The 13,331-nt window shown below is 41.1% G+C and overlaps 1 protein-coding gene across 2 annotated transcripts in view; it reads left to right on the top strand.

Moving 5' to 3' along the window:
• The window catches only part of col5a3a (collagen, type V, alpha 3a), a 52,900-nt gene that overhangs the window by 18,488 nt on the left and 21,081 nt on the right, over positions 1–13,331 (top strand). Inside the window, exons 5-27 of one of the 2 annotated variants that reach the window (XM_078269258.1) lie at positions 1,370–1,492; positions 2,921–3,340; positions 4,152–4,271; positions 4,371–4,487; positions 4,596–4,649; positions 4,760–4,801; positions 5,265–5,327; positions 6,100–6,174; positions 6,351–6,434; positions 6,610–6,666; positions 6,960–7,013; positions 7,156–7,209; positions 7,293–7,346; positions 7,941–7,994; positions 8,227–8,280; positions 8,833–8,877; positions 10,121–10,174; positions 10,347–10,391; positions 10,596–10,649; positions 11,092–11,136; positions 11,520–11,573; positions 12,444–12,488; positions 12,833–12,886. In XM_078269258.1, coding sequence (XP_078125384.1) covers positions 1,370–1,492; positions 2,921–3,340; positions 4,152–4,271; positions 4,371–4,487; positions 4,596–4,649; positions 4,760–4,801; positions 5,265–5,327; positions 6,100–6,174; positions 6,351–6,434; positions 6,610–6,666; positions 6,960–7,013; positions 7,156–7,209; positions 7,293–7,346; positions 7,941–7,994; positions 8,227–8,280; positions 8,833–8,877; positions 10,121–10,174; positions 10,347–10,391; positions 10,596–10,649; positions 11,092–11,136; positions 11,520–11,573; positions 12,444–12,488; positions 12,833–12,886 — 1,821 coding nt within the window. The remainder of the gene's footprint in view (positions 1–1,369; positions 1,493–2,920; positions 3,341–4,151; positions 4,272–4,370; positions 4,488–4,595; positions 4,650–4,759; positions 4,802–5,264; positions 5,328–6,099; positions 6,175–6,350; positions 6,435–6,609; positions 6,667–6,959; positions 7,014–7,155; positions 7,210–7,292; positions 7,347–7,940; positions 7,995–8,226; positions 8,281–8,832; positions 8,878–10,120; positions 10,175–10,346; positions 10,392–10,595; positions 10,650–11,091; positions 11,137–11,519; positions 11,574–12,443; positions 12,489–12,832; positions 12,887–13,331) is intronic. The other variant, XM_078269259.1, reaches the window with a different exon arrangement.

The following is a 13,331-nucleotide window of genomic DNA, read 5'->3' as shown; positions in this document are numbered from 1 at the left end:
CCTTTGATCTCAAATTGAGATTGGATTAGATTGGATTAACTCCCCGTTGCCTTTCTCTCTGTCTCTCACCTCAGAGCGCAATCATTTCCTTTGGTTGACACTGGCTTTTGGCTAAAACAGGAAGAAAAAAGGATAGGTGGATAACAACTCCTTTCATGTTTGATGTCATAAATGAAAGCATGATGTCCACGGTCATTCCTAGGTTTACAGTTTTCTGTATGGTGATCCAGACTTTGCGTAGACTTGCTTTGATGACTGTCATGAGCTGTATAAGAAGATATATGAGCTGGTGGCGGGTAGCAATATGTTTTGATTTCTTTCACCTCTGACAACTAAAGCCTAATTAAAGAGATTACAATGGGACTATAATTACCACAGTATCCAGCAGTTAATCTGACTTGATTTATCACAAATGGCTGCCCAGCTGTCCCTGGATAACATTTCACCCGGCAATATGTTTGCAGTGGCCTGTCAGTTACATAGATTCGTATCCCTAATGTAATCTAAACGTTGTCAAACACTGTGCCATGTGGCTGCCTGCTTTTGGTTTATATTGAATTATTTTCCGACTTGTGTCAGAGAATTAACACTGCAGCGTGCAGAGATTTTCACTATCAACTGATCTTTTGAATATATTTCTTTATTCATTATTTAACCTAAAAAATGTCAAAAATAATGACAAATGCCCATCAAAAACTTATTTAAGCCACACTTGTTGTTAATACTGTTGTCTTAACTAATACTATTTATTTTATAGCAATACATAACTGAGAAAAGCATTTCCAAACCATTGTGTTTGGTATTTTACTCGACAATTTTGTATCTCAGCACTACAGAGCATTATGTAATAATATAATGTTGACAGAAGACAAGAGTGATGTTGAGTGTAAGGCCATTAAAGCTAACAGAGGCTCTGGGCTTAGTGCTGCAGGGTCCAGCAGTGCTGTTTCTGTGCACGTTTGTGTATGCACACTGGCTATGCCTCCAGGGCAGAATAGGAAGTGAAAGGTCCTGAAAGATCCTGACAGGGGGGGGAGCTATTTGACTGTTTTGTGTACACAATCTGGCCCTCTTGGAGTTATGGGAACACAGAGAAGCAATAGTCAGTAGCAATAGCAGTAGTGGCAATTTGATGATGCTACTTTATTATACTTCACTTTACATCTGCAGCCAGTTTTGTGTTCGCTTAGTGTCTGTGGCTTATTGTTACAGGTTCAGTCTTGTGGTCTCTGATCTCTTCACTTTGCATTATTGCAGCTGCTGTGTTTCTGTCAGTACTCCATTTAGATGATTCTAAATTCTCCTGTATGCCTGGCTTTATAACATGACACTTGTCTGTCATTTCTGTCTGCTCTCTGGTTTATTTCAGGGAGATATTCAGCAGCTACTGATTCTGGAGGACCCCCAGGCTGCTGCCAACTACTGTGTAGACTACATACCAGACTGTGACTCTGCGTTGCCCTACAACAGCAAAGCCCTGGTCCTGCAGGAGGTCAGTACTGCCACCAACAGGAAGCAATGCCTAAAACCCACACAAATCTTTGTACAGTTCTTTGACAGTTGACACAATAAACTATAGCTTTAGGTCACCTCAATTACCTGCAGACCCAAAGGTCTGGATATCTTGATTCATTGTATTGTTTAATTGTGTTTTTCACATTTCCTCAGAGGCCCTGTGTTTTACAATATGTTTTAAGAAATATGATGAACTTCTACTTCTAGCACTCCTGTTAAAACAAGATTGTGTCCTTCTGGCTGCTAAAGTGGACTTGCAGAAGCCCTTGCTTCACAGCCAACCAGTAAAAGGAGCTCAAGCATGTCTATCAATTGAGCTATGTGTCCTTAAGACTCGTATGATTTACAAGCAGCCAACAGCCCCAGCCAAGAAGATGTCTAAGTACAGTGCAAACATACTGAGTGTTTGCAAAAAGAGACTTGAGAGATTAAGACAGAATAGGCCATCAGTCAAAGGAGTAGTCTTCTTTCAAATGCAGCCAGCAGTGGAGCATTCTTAAGTTCAGGTGCTCTCATACACACATACATAGAGCCAGGAGCCTATAACTCAAACATGATATAATTGCTCTTCCCCTCCTCAAGGCATGCATAAAACATTGAATCAATCATGGATATGAATTACTTTATATTTCTTTGGTGGCGTGTGAAAGATAGAGATAAGGAGGCATAAGGAGGCAGCCAGAGGAATAGAGGTGGAGAGATGCGAGGATGTGTGTGTGTGTGTGTGTGTGTGTGTGTGTGTGTGTGTGTGTGTGTGTGTGTGTGTGTGTGTGTGTGTGGCTGGGCTTCAAGGAATACACAGTTTTAACACTTAAATGTCTTATTTTTCATTCCACGTGCATACACGTATATGCATGCACCCTCATGTGAGTGCATGTGTGTCTGCACGCAAATGTGTGCGCCTGGTCATCGATTATGCTCTAGAGATGGCTCATTAATGGGTGTGAGCCCAGCTGGCTTTTAAAGAACTACAGCTGAGCAATGAGCTCTGAATCCAGAACATGTCAACATCTGTCACCCCACTGACCTACTTCCCCATCATTCTCCATTACACACTGACCTTGTTTACAAGTGTTTCAGACAGAGGCCATTCATATCACTGACATGAAATGGGCATCACTCTGGAGGATGACACAACACATATTTGTTCACTTGCCAGAGCACACTAAGAATTAGCAGATCACAGACACGGTGACCCCTGACCACACAAGCAAATATGTCTCTCATTTCATGTTTGCTTTTGGTTGGTAGTAGGTGTCTGACCCTATAAGGGTGTCACAAGACATGTAGGCATCACTTTACTTTTTCAGGCTATTTTCCATGTTGTATTTTCATTCACAACAGTGTTTGCTTTTTCTCCATCCTCCACTTGTGCCCTCATCCCGCATTCCCTTTTTCATAAAAGAACTCCCAACTTGAGTCTGATGCTCTGATGCAAAGTGACCAGCCTGATGAACCAAAGGAGCACACCAAAAAGGAAAGGAAAGGGAAAAAGAACAAAAAGAAGAGGGACAAGGGCTCTAACGGCAAAGGTAAAGGCAAAGGCAAAGGCAAGGGCAAGAAGGGATCCAGAAAGAAGAAACATGATGAGGAGGGTCTTGAGGATGGCTTCCTTAGGGTGTCCACAACACTGCCTGAGTATCTGTCTCAAGAACCTTTTCAGCCCACCGAGTTGCCAGATTTTAAGAGCGCCCTAGAAACTGTCATCCTAACTGAAGACTTCGACAAGACCCTCATGGAGATGCCCACACATGAGCCTGACTCTACAACAGAGTCCTCCCCTGTGGTGCCAAGTGCATTGCCTGAATCAAAGGTTTCTGAGGAGGTAGACAAGTTTACTTGTAGATACCCTCCACCCCAACCCCCTGCTGCCATTTGCAGTTCTAACCGATCACTCCCTTAATACCTCCTAACCATAGAGAGCACCTCTTCCCTCTCCAGTTGCTTACCACCACCACTAACCAGCAGCATTCTAATCATCACCTCTACTGCATCCCTACCAGAAAAATGCACAATGCATCTTAAATGAGATTTTTTTTAATGGTCGTACTATGTGCCTTCTGCCTGTGTTTTTTGTAGAACACGCTGTAGTACATGCATACCGCATATTCGAAAAGCATAGTATGCATGGTACATGCAGTATTTATCTTCCTGTATGTGACCTACAGAATGAGTATTGGGTTTACAGTTCATTCAATGTGAATATATGCTCAGATACTATCTACATAAACATACAACTGTATATCATTTTTTTTATCCAATCAATTTCTAACTTCCCACTTGAACAAACAAAGAATGTTTGTGTATGTCTCCTTCATGTTTATTATTTGCTAATTTGCCAAATAAACTAATTTCTCACGCTCATGCTGTTTCTGTAGCTGTTGCAATCACTGCCATGCTGCCACATGAAACTGACTAGTCCATCAGCTAATTACACTCCAGCATTGTAATTACCTGCAAACCCGTCACCCAGATAATCAAAACATTCCCATAACATCTACCTGTTTTGCTAACATTCACACCGTGCATTACAAAATGTGACATTTCTCTGAAGCACTGGGCTCTAATGAGAAGAGCTCAGTGTCCCCTGGTTCATCTTTGCTATGACTCATTTAAGCCTGTGTGTTGGCCTGCAGGAGGACAAGCCAGTGAAGAAGCCAGTGATGGATGAGCATGTAGATGACCTTTACGGAGACCTCTATGATGATCTCTCAGTTTCCACGGTAACAGTGGGCCCAAATGTTACTGAATATGAGGTAGGTTAAGTGCAAAAGCAAGAAATGTCTCAGCACAAAATCACAGAGGGGCTATTTTGGTATTCACTACACCTGAATGGAGTTTTGTCATTCCAACAGATTCTCGAATATGAAGATTACAAGAATGACACAGAGTCAGAGTACGAAGAGTATGAAATATACGAGGACGGCTTTGAATTTGCAGAGCGGGAAAGAGCGGGGACGTGGGATGGAGAGGTAAATCTCGGAATGAACTCGTACATCAAGTGCGTGGTCACGTCTTCAATTGCCTGTGTCAAGTGATTTCTAACGATCCACATTTATTCATCTTTTTCTCCTCCTCAGGCTAGCCTCAGAGCAGAGAAAGGCCAGAAGGGAGAGCCAGCTATTATTGAGCCGGTGAGCTGCTAAAGACATTTATTGAATAGCCCAGTAGCTTCAGTTATGAGCATGGGAATGAGTTGATACTCTCCTGATGTACATTTTATTCTGTCTATGCTTGTTTCTAGGGTATGATAGCGGAAGGACCCCCAGGTCTACCAGGGCAACAGGTAAGCCTATTCACTGCCTGAACACAGAAAAAAATGGAAAATTCTGATGGTGCCTTGTTTCTGTAATTATACAGGATGTGGCATAATGTAACATAATCAGGAACTGTCCAGATGTGGAACAAAATGTTGAGAATTCTGGATTCTAGCCATTCTTTTTTTTTTAGGGGTGACCATCCTAAAATACACACAGATAAAAATGTGCCTGTTGAGCTAACTCTGGCTCGTTTAGAGTTGATTAATGAGCACGGTCCCTGTCAAATAAACAAATAAATGAAATGAAATATTAAAAGTGCATCAAAACAAAAAAAGTAAATATATTTAAATCCAAAACTATAAAAATAAATAAAAAGGGGTTATTGTAAAGCATTCAGAGGGTTATAATATTATTTAGAAGAAAATTATCATTTTGTTGAAAACTTCTTCTTTAATGTTTGTTTGAGTGCTATGAATGTTTCCTTTGCAGGGGCTTGCTGGCCCAGCTGGCCCAACAGGCCATCCAGGACCCAGGGGAGATCCTGGTGAATTGGTGAGTGAGAGCTAATGTGACCTCACATTGAAACATGTCCAGTCCTGAACTGAACTTGCTGGACTTCAGGGACAGATGTTGACTCACACATGTTTGACCTGCTTTTCTTTCCTTCTTTCTTTCTTTCTTACACACACACACACACACACACACACACACACACACACACACACACACACACACACACACACACACACACACACACTGACAGATGCTCTGTCAATCCACAGTTATAGGTGGTTTCTATCATTTAGCTTTTACTATCATAGCTTAATTTCTTATCATTCATTTATAGGTTTATTATTATTATAGGTTTATATTTCATATTTCCACTTCTGCTTCACTTGTTCCTCGAAACAAGTGTCAGTTATTTGACAAAAGGCAGCCCGAAGAAAATTACCCTTGATTCATAAAAACATTGCATTAGTAGAGGAATGTATCTTACCCATTTGAATACATACCAGATAACAATACTCTGATGAAAACAATCTTAATGACTCAATACTGCATTAAATGGCTTGTTAAAATAGATATTTACAGTGTGTAAACAGAAGATAAGGCATGTATGTTACATGCCCTGTGGAAATAAAGCAAAGGTTGTTTTTACAGTGATTGGATCGCAGGACTGTTCCTCTCTCTCTCTCTCTCTCTCTCTCTCTCTCACACACACACACACACACACACACACACACACACACACACACACACACACACACACACAGTAGCCAGTAGCTGTGCATAGCCATATCATTTACCCAACTTCTCTTTTCAGGGATCCCCAGGACGTCCTGGTCTTGCTGGGGTTGATGGGATTCCAGGTTCTCCAGGAACCCTGTTGATGCTACCAGTAATAAATTATAGCACACTCATGCATGCATGTGCACTCACACACACACAAACACACACATTTTCCCAATGTGATGTAGTGGCATACGGCCACAAGGGGGGGCTGTGTGATTGTACTTAATTTACATTTGGGGAATCCTGCAGTGGGAACTGAATCCTCTTTTTCACTGCCTCCAGTTCCAGTATGGAGGTGATTCCCAGAAAGGACCTGTGGTGTCTCCCCAGGAGGCGCAGGCACAGGCTATCCTCCAACAGACTAAGGTACACTTCACAGGAACCAATACTTTTGTGTCATCCTGCCATATTATAACATCAGTAACTGTTGACATCATTTGACGTCATTTTATGCTGTATGAAGACCAGTTCATTGCATATTTAAAGTCAAAAGGTACCTTGTGCAGCATACATAAACCACCCAGTGCTGTTTTTCTTGCAGCTGTCACTAGCGGGACCTCCAGGTCCAATGGGTCTTACAGGGCGACCAGGCCCAGTGGTAAGGCACTCCACTAACCTTGACCAAAACTGCATCATACCAATGGGCTCCTGCACCCTTTAACCTCAATTTCACATTCTGCCTGACCAGACACAAGCTCTACTCTCCCCCTCTCATCCTAAACTCATCATTATACATGCTCAGTATGTTTTAAATGCTTGTGAAATCACTGCTGGTTTGCAAAAATGAACAGATTTTATATTTAGTGTGTTTGGTTCTAAATTTGAGTTGAAGATTTGAATGCTCCTGTGCATCATGTCATGCTCAAATGAATAATTGTTTTTATTTTGCAGGGAGTTCAAGGTCCCTCTGGGCTTAAAGGAGACAGCGGAGACAGGGGCCCTTCTGTAAGACCAGACATCATTTTTACTTCACTGCTAGCTTCCATCATGTCACGCTTTTTTGTCACACTATTCACTTCCTTTTGTCCTCTTGCCTTCTTTTTTACATATTTTTTCCATTTGTCTGCTCTCTTCCATTGTCATAAAGGGACCACGTGGGTTGATAGGCTCTCCAGGAATCAATGGAAAGCCAGGAAAGAGGGTGAGATATCTTGAGTTATGCAGCATACTGTGCCTGATGTACTATAACGCGAAACCTATTTTAACTGATTGTGTATCTCGTAGGGGCCCGCAGGAGCGGACGGAGGTCGCGGAGCTCCAGGTGAAACAGGCTCTAAGGTAAACTCTTTGAGATTTCACTGCACTGCAATGCGGTAGTGATAATCTCAACTACTGCATTCAATAACCCACAGAATTGTATGTATTTACTGCTTATTTGGATATTAGTTGCGTAAATGTTACATTGCCAGTTGTTGCACTTTATTTCTGATGTTTGGTGTTGAGTTTCCATGAATTCTGTTTTCTGTTTCCATGAACACAACAATGCCACACATGTTTAGGCAGCTAGGTCTTATACGATAACAAACTATCTCCACTTGCAAGTGTAAGCCTTTAGGTATTCAGCAGCCCACAGCTTATTATATGTATTGACAACAAGGCAACTCAATACCTAACAGCTGCAGGATGAGCTTAGCAAATAAATCAGGCTCCCTTGATGCCGGGTCTGACAGAACAGCAGAGTCTTTATCAGTCAAAGCAGCATTTTAGCAGACCTACAGCTAATCTGAAAGCTCCCTCTCCCCAACATAAACTCCGAGCAGATGGGAGGCTCTGCCAGGGGAGACTTTCAGTACAATTCTGCTAATGTTTACACATTACCGTATGTGTGTGTGTTTCAGGGTTTAATGCACTTGCTTCTCTATTACTTTTCAGGGTGACAGGGGTTTTGATGGCCTGCCAGGTCTCCCAGGAAACAAGGGACACAGAGTGAGTTAGATTTGGTAACTTAGCATTGACACTGTATTTATATAGTCATTCAGGTACTAACACGCTAACATGGCATGCATGAATACCTTATACATCACATGGCAGGTGTTTATTTGCACATTTTGATTATGATGATTGTGTTTTCTAAAAAGCATCTGCTGGATATTGCTCTGCTATAAACAGAACAGTCCTAAATATCTTGAGGCTTACGGCTAATGCTTTTATCTTGTAGGGGGACAGAGGAAAGCCGGGTCCTCATGGGCCTGTCGGAGAGCCAGGAGAAAAGGTGAGTGCACAGCACTTAGCAAAATTTACTCGCAACAAACAAAGCCTAGAAAATACATCCTGCAGCAGTGCTTTGTTTTTCTTTATTTTTCCATCACACACGGTTAAAAGAGAAACCTTTTCAGATCAGTGAATCAATTCTACAAACCATTTAGATGGTAAAGCACCACAGATCAAAGCAGGCTTTACTGAAATGAAGTCATAAACTCTTGAATTTTTTAATTATGATACGCTGACCTGAGTTGCAAAAGACCTGAAAGCTATGCAGTGCATCCCCTGACATAGAACTGAAAATATGAATATAATATGATATGATAGAAGCTCTGTCAAGATAGTATCAATCCATGCAGGTGGGTGGGGGAAATTTGAGCGTGTGGCCTATTAGTCTTTGCTCGAAGATAGTTGAGCCTTATCTGTCAGGCAGGGAATTTATTTAATGAGCTATTTTCACAGATTATGTCTTTGGGGATATAAATGTATCCATGCCTGAGGTTGTCTTAGAGAGGTGCATGAGATTTATGTGTTGAATCTGTTTCCGTCTTTGTTATTTTAGGGATCTGATGGACCTGTGGGGCCAGGAGGACAACCAGGCGAACCCGTGAGTAACCACATCTGAAACAATATAATGATCCCTCTTAATGCACCTAATTTCATGTTGATTGTTTCTCTACATTAAAATACTTCATGTAGAAGATGTATTTATCAAGTCTATGCTTTGGGTTCTCAGAAATAAGCTAACACAAAAAAATTTCTTATTGCAGAATCACAGAAACAAATGATTTTCACGAGAAACCAAGAGGGGATTGTAGGAGATCACTAGAATTAAGCTCAAGCAGATGTTTAAGCCAAAATCTTCACAGAAGAACTTGAACAGAACAACATCTAGTGCTTATACAAAACAAAAGAAACATTGCACAACAACTATAAAAAACTAGGACGGTCAAACCATATTAATACTACTAATACTGCCAGTGTTGTGCATTAAGAGAGAAAAGGTCACTGGACAAAGGCGTGCAGTATGAACATTGAACACAAGAGTATACATTGGTATAATATAACATGTATGCCCTATGTTTAAAATCTGTCATATCGATTATAACTGCAAAGTTACTTTTGATCATAGAGAGACCACTTTTCTTAAGAGCACCGTTGAAAGAAGGTGCCATTTTTTCTGTGTACCTCTGCAGTAAACACTGGTTGATTGGTTATGACTCACACTCTATCTTTCTCACAGTAGGTGAGGTTGGGGCTCAGCGGGGTTCTGTCCCTCCAAATGGATCACTATGTGCAGGAAAGAATAAAGTGCCATAAGAGGAAAGTTATGTTAAACTACAAAGATACAGGAAAGGAGAGGCTTTGGCTGTTTTAGAAGAGAGAAAAAGGAAGCAAAAAATGAGACAGCGAGAGACAAACGTGATGCAGAAATTTGGTTGGTGGTGAAATAGATAAGCGAGATGGAGAGAGGAAAGAGGAAAGAGAGAGCGAGTCGGAGAGGGAAGCGATAAAATCCTGGCCTGAATGATTATATTTCCATATCAATCACTTCCCAGGAGATCACAGATGTGGCTTTGGAACAGGTGGCTTGGCCAGCCTACAAAGAGGGAGGCTGACAAAAACAGAGCATACACACTCATGCAAACAGAGGCTAGTGCAGTCACCGTGGCTAGCACACACAAAACCAAAACACACACAGACACACACTAAAATGTATTATTTGTATCTCCCTGTTTTTCCCTCTCTCTCTTTCCTTAGTCCTGATTTATGATTTAGTATTCCACACTCACTCCATCTCATCATGAATGCAGGTTAGCGGCTGACTATTTGCTGTTTTTTGTCTCCAGGGTTCTCGGGGTCTCGTTGGGCCGAGGGGGGCACCTGGCCCACCTGGCCAGCCGGTAAGTCAACATTGCCTTGATTGCAAGATCAGAGCTATTCAGTCTTTTCAACTCTATAAAAGGCCCTGTAGTGCCACTGAAGATAAAATAGGAAGCTATTGAACTGTGTCTCTTTTTATGATCAGACTTTGACATTTCATCCATTGTTTTCTGACATCTTGTATTTTGTCAGGGTATTCGTGGAACTGATGGAGTACAAGGCCCTAAGGGAAACCTGGTCAGTCCTCCTACCTTCTTTACTGACTGTAATATATGTAAAAATAGTTGTATGGAAATGAGCATGTGAGTAACAGTTTTTTAAAGTGATCTCAGCTACAGAAACATCAGCTAGAGTGGCTTAGTGTGACCGTGTAATGAACCTGTTAACCAGTCTTGTGATGTGGAGGCAGAGTGTGTGACTATTAGTGTTTGTTGTTGTCAGGGTCCAGCTGGAGAGATAGGGCCCCCAGGTCAACAGGGAAATCCAGGAGTACAGGTACTGAACCAAAAAACAACAACTGTCCCGTCGCTTTGTGAGTTAATTCACTCATAACACATCCTATACATGTATTCAAGACATATAGACATGCTTCAAATATGCACCATCACTTACAAGCAGTTGCATAACACATTTTAATCTCTTACACACAAACACTTTATCTCTTTGTTTTTGTGGCTAACTGTTTCTGTTTTATTTTTACATCAACTGAATGTTTACTTGCTCTTCTACAGGTTTAGGAAATGATCTAAAAGCCTTTCACAATCCAATTGCATGAAACTAAAATGTATTCAGAATCCAAGTCTGTTTTTATTACCTCATTAAAAGAATGTTTATGGATATACAAGATTTTCATCCCACAACAACAACAACATGTAATTTTAAAGCCTTCTTCTTGTTTTGTGACACTTAACCTGATTGATGCTTTGTTCTGGTCCAGGGCTTGCCTGGTCCTCAGGGTCCCATTGGATTGCCAGGAGAGAAGGTAGGTAGCATGTCTTTCACTTAATTTCAGATTTAAAGCTGTGACCTTGTGACCCCTGTCATCACATACCCAGGAGAGGCTGGTGGAGCTGGAGAATAGGACACAACCATTTCTGGCTCCCATTCAGACAAGACAGGGCTAGACAGGAAATCAATACACAAGGAACACACCCAGGAAAAACACACACTAGGGACGGTCTTGGGCAGTGCACTTCATGAGGCTAGACTGATTAAAGAAATAAAAAATAAAAAGTGGACTTAGTCATAAACTCAACATGTTTGGTAGCAGCAAAGTGGGAAATGTGGTCTCTTAGGGATAAGTGAATGTGCTATATCATATGTGTAGCTCATCTCAGTATTCATACCTCTCTCTGTCCTATACAGGGTCCCCAGGGGAAACAAGGCATGCAGGGACTACCGGGCATTGATGGCCCTACCGTAAGTACAAACACACACAGAAATATTGGCATAAACGCATAAACATGCATGCATCCATGAATACCTTTGCACATCCCAAATCTATTTACATATAAATAAAGAGCCTACTCCTTCATCAGTCAACACATTGCTCAAGTGACAAGACAAATGAATGACAGCTCCACAACATCAACTAATTTACTGTACTAGAAGAGTGTGCAACACACTGTGGCACATGTCGTCCATCCATTTTTTGATTTTTTTTTTTTTTTTATAGAATAGATAAAAAGCAAACATAGCTATATACAAACAAAAAGCTATATTCACCACATAATGACTGAACGAGGACTAGACCCAGATGACCAGCCTCTACAGTATAGAATGCTGTACCTCAAGTATGTCAAATTCCAAATAAAAGCTTGCATAATGTTATACCAACAATAAATACAACCAAATAGCTTATATGCATACATATTCAACCCAGAAGTTAGTTAATCTAAAGTAGCCAAGAAGATCAAATTTGCCAACCTACACTTTCTGTGGCCTGCCAGTAGGGGGACACAGGAGGCATTTCCGGAATTGATTCAAACAGTATGACTTTTAGAAATGAATGAAAAATCTTATAACAGTGCGGCACTTTCTCATTTCCAAGAATTCATTTTAGATTGCAGTCAGACACATTTGAGTGAATTTCACTTAATGCTCTTTGTATTGTTCTGCAAAGCTTTGTAACACACAATGATATTTTTATGGTGCTTCACTCTCAGTGCCGCTGGCGTTTCCTCATTTTCATTGGTTGGTGGCAATCAGAAATTTCCATCAAGGAGTGATACAATAATAATGTATTTGTGGCAGTGCTAAGTCAATCTGATTTCTGTTTTCTTGTTTTAGGGACACCCAGGGAGAGAGGGCCCCGCGGGAGAGAAAGGCATCCAAGTGAGTAACTGCTTGTCTACTGTAGTGTCATAGCAAGATATTAAACATAGTGTTTCTTACAATCTGTTGTAACTGTGCACGCACTTACATTAGGTTACAGTAATCCTCACTCTTATTATTATAATCATTGTGTTCCAATGTCATCATCTTTATTGTGCAAGAGCATTAGCTCATTAGAGTCAGCAGCATGCAATCATCAGCATCATCTTTTTCTGTTTTATTAATTAAGGATATGATACGGTGACTGAGTGCAATGCTTATTCATATCTGGTCAGAGAAATGCATTTTTTGCTGGCTGCTGCTTGCCAAGACTAAAAAATAATGTTTGTTTGTTTTTTATGTAGGGTTTACCAGGCCCTCAGGGGCCTGTTGGGTACCCAGGGACCCGTGGAGTCAAGGTGAGACATAAATGCATCATGATCTCAGGTGTAATGTCCTCCACGATCTTTATTCCCTGGCACATTTCAATCCGCGAGCATGTCTACCTATGAAGGACAAGCTGTTTGAGTCTATGACTGACAAGTGACAGGTGGAGGGAAAGCTCTTCAGTTCTCAAGGGGACTGTTACCAACAGAGTGAGGAACATTTGACGGATGGGAAAGATGTCAGAGTCAGATAGAACAGAGCTGTGTGCGTAGGTGTAGAGCAGTCCATTTTGACTGAGTGTGCTTTTGAATTTGAGGAATAAAAGTGAAGTTGTCATGAAATGGCATTCTGCTTGGTGTTTGTTTTGTCACATTCACACATCCGGTATTTTATCTGGTAGTTTGGCTCAACATTCTATAGGGGAAGCCTGACCTTGTTGGCAATCATCAGTATAAACTGAATATAAGGTCAATAACT

The sequence above is a fragment of the Sander vitreus genome, chromosome 15, assembly GCF_031162955.1.
Source record: "Sander vitreus isolate 19-12246 chromosome 15, sanVit1, whole genome shotgun sequence".
NCBI classification, from domain to species: domain Eukaryota; kingdom Metazoa; phylum Chordata; class Actinopteri; order Perciformes; family Percidae; genus Sander; species Sander vitreus.
This window is presented reverse-complemented; position numbering and strand designations above follow the sequence as displayed.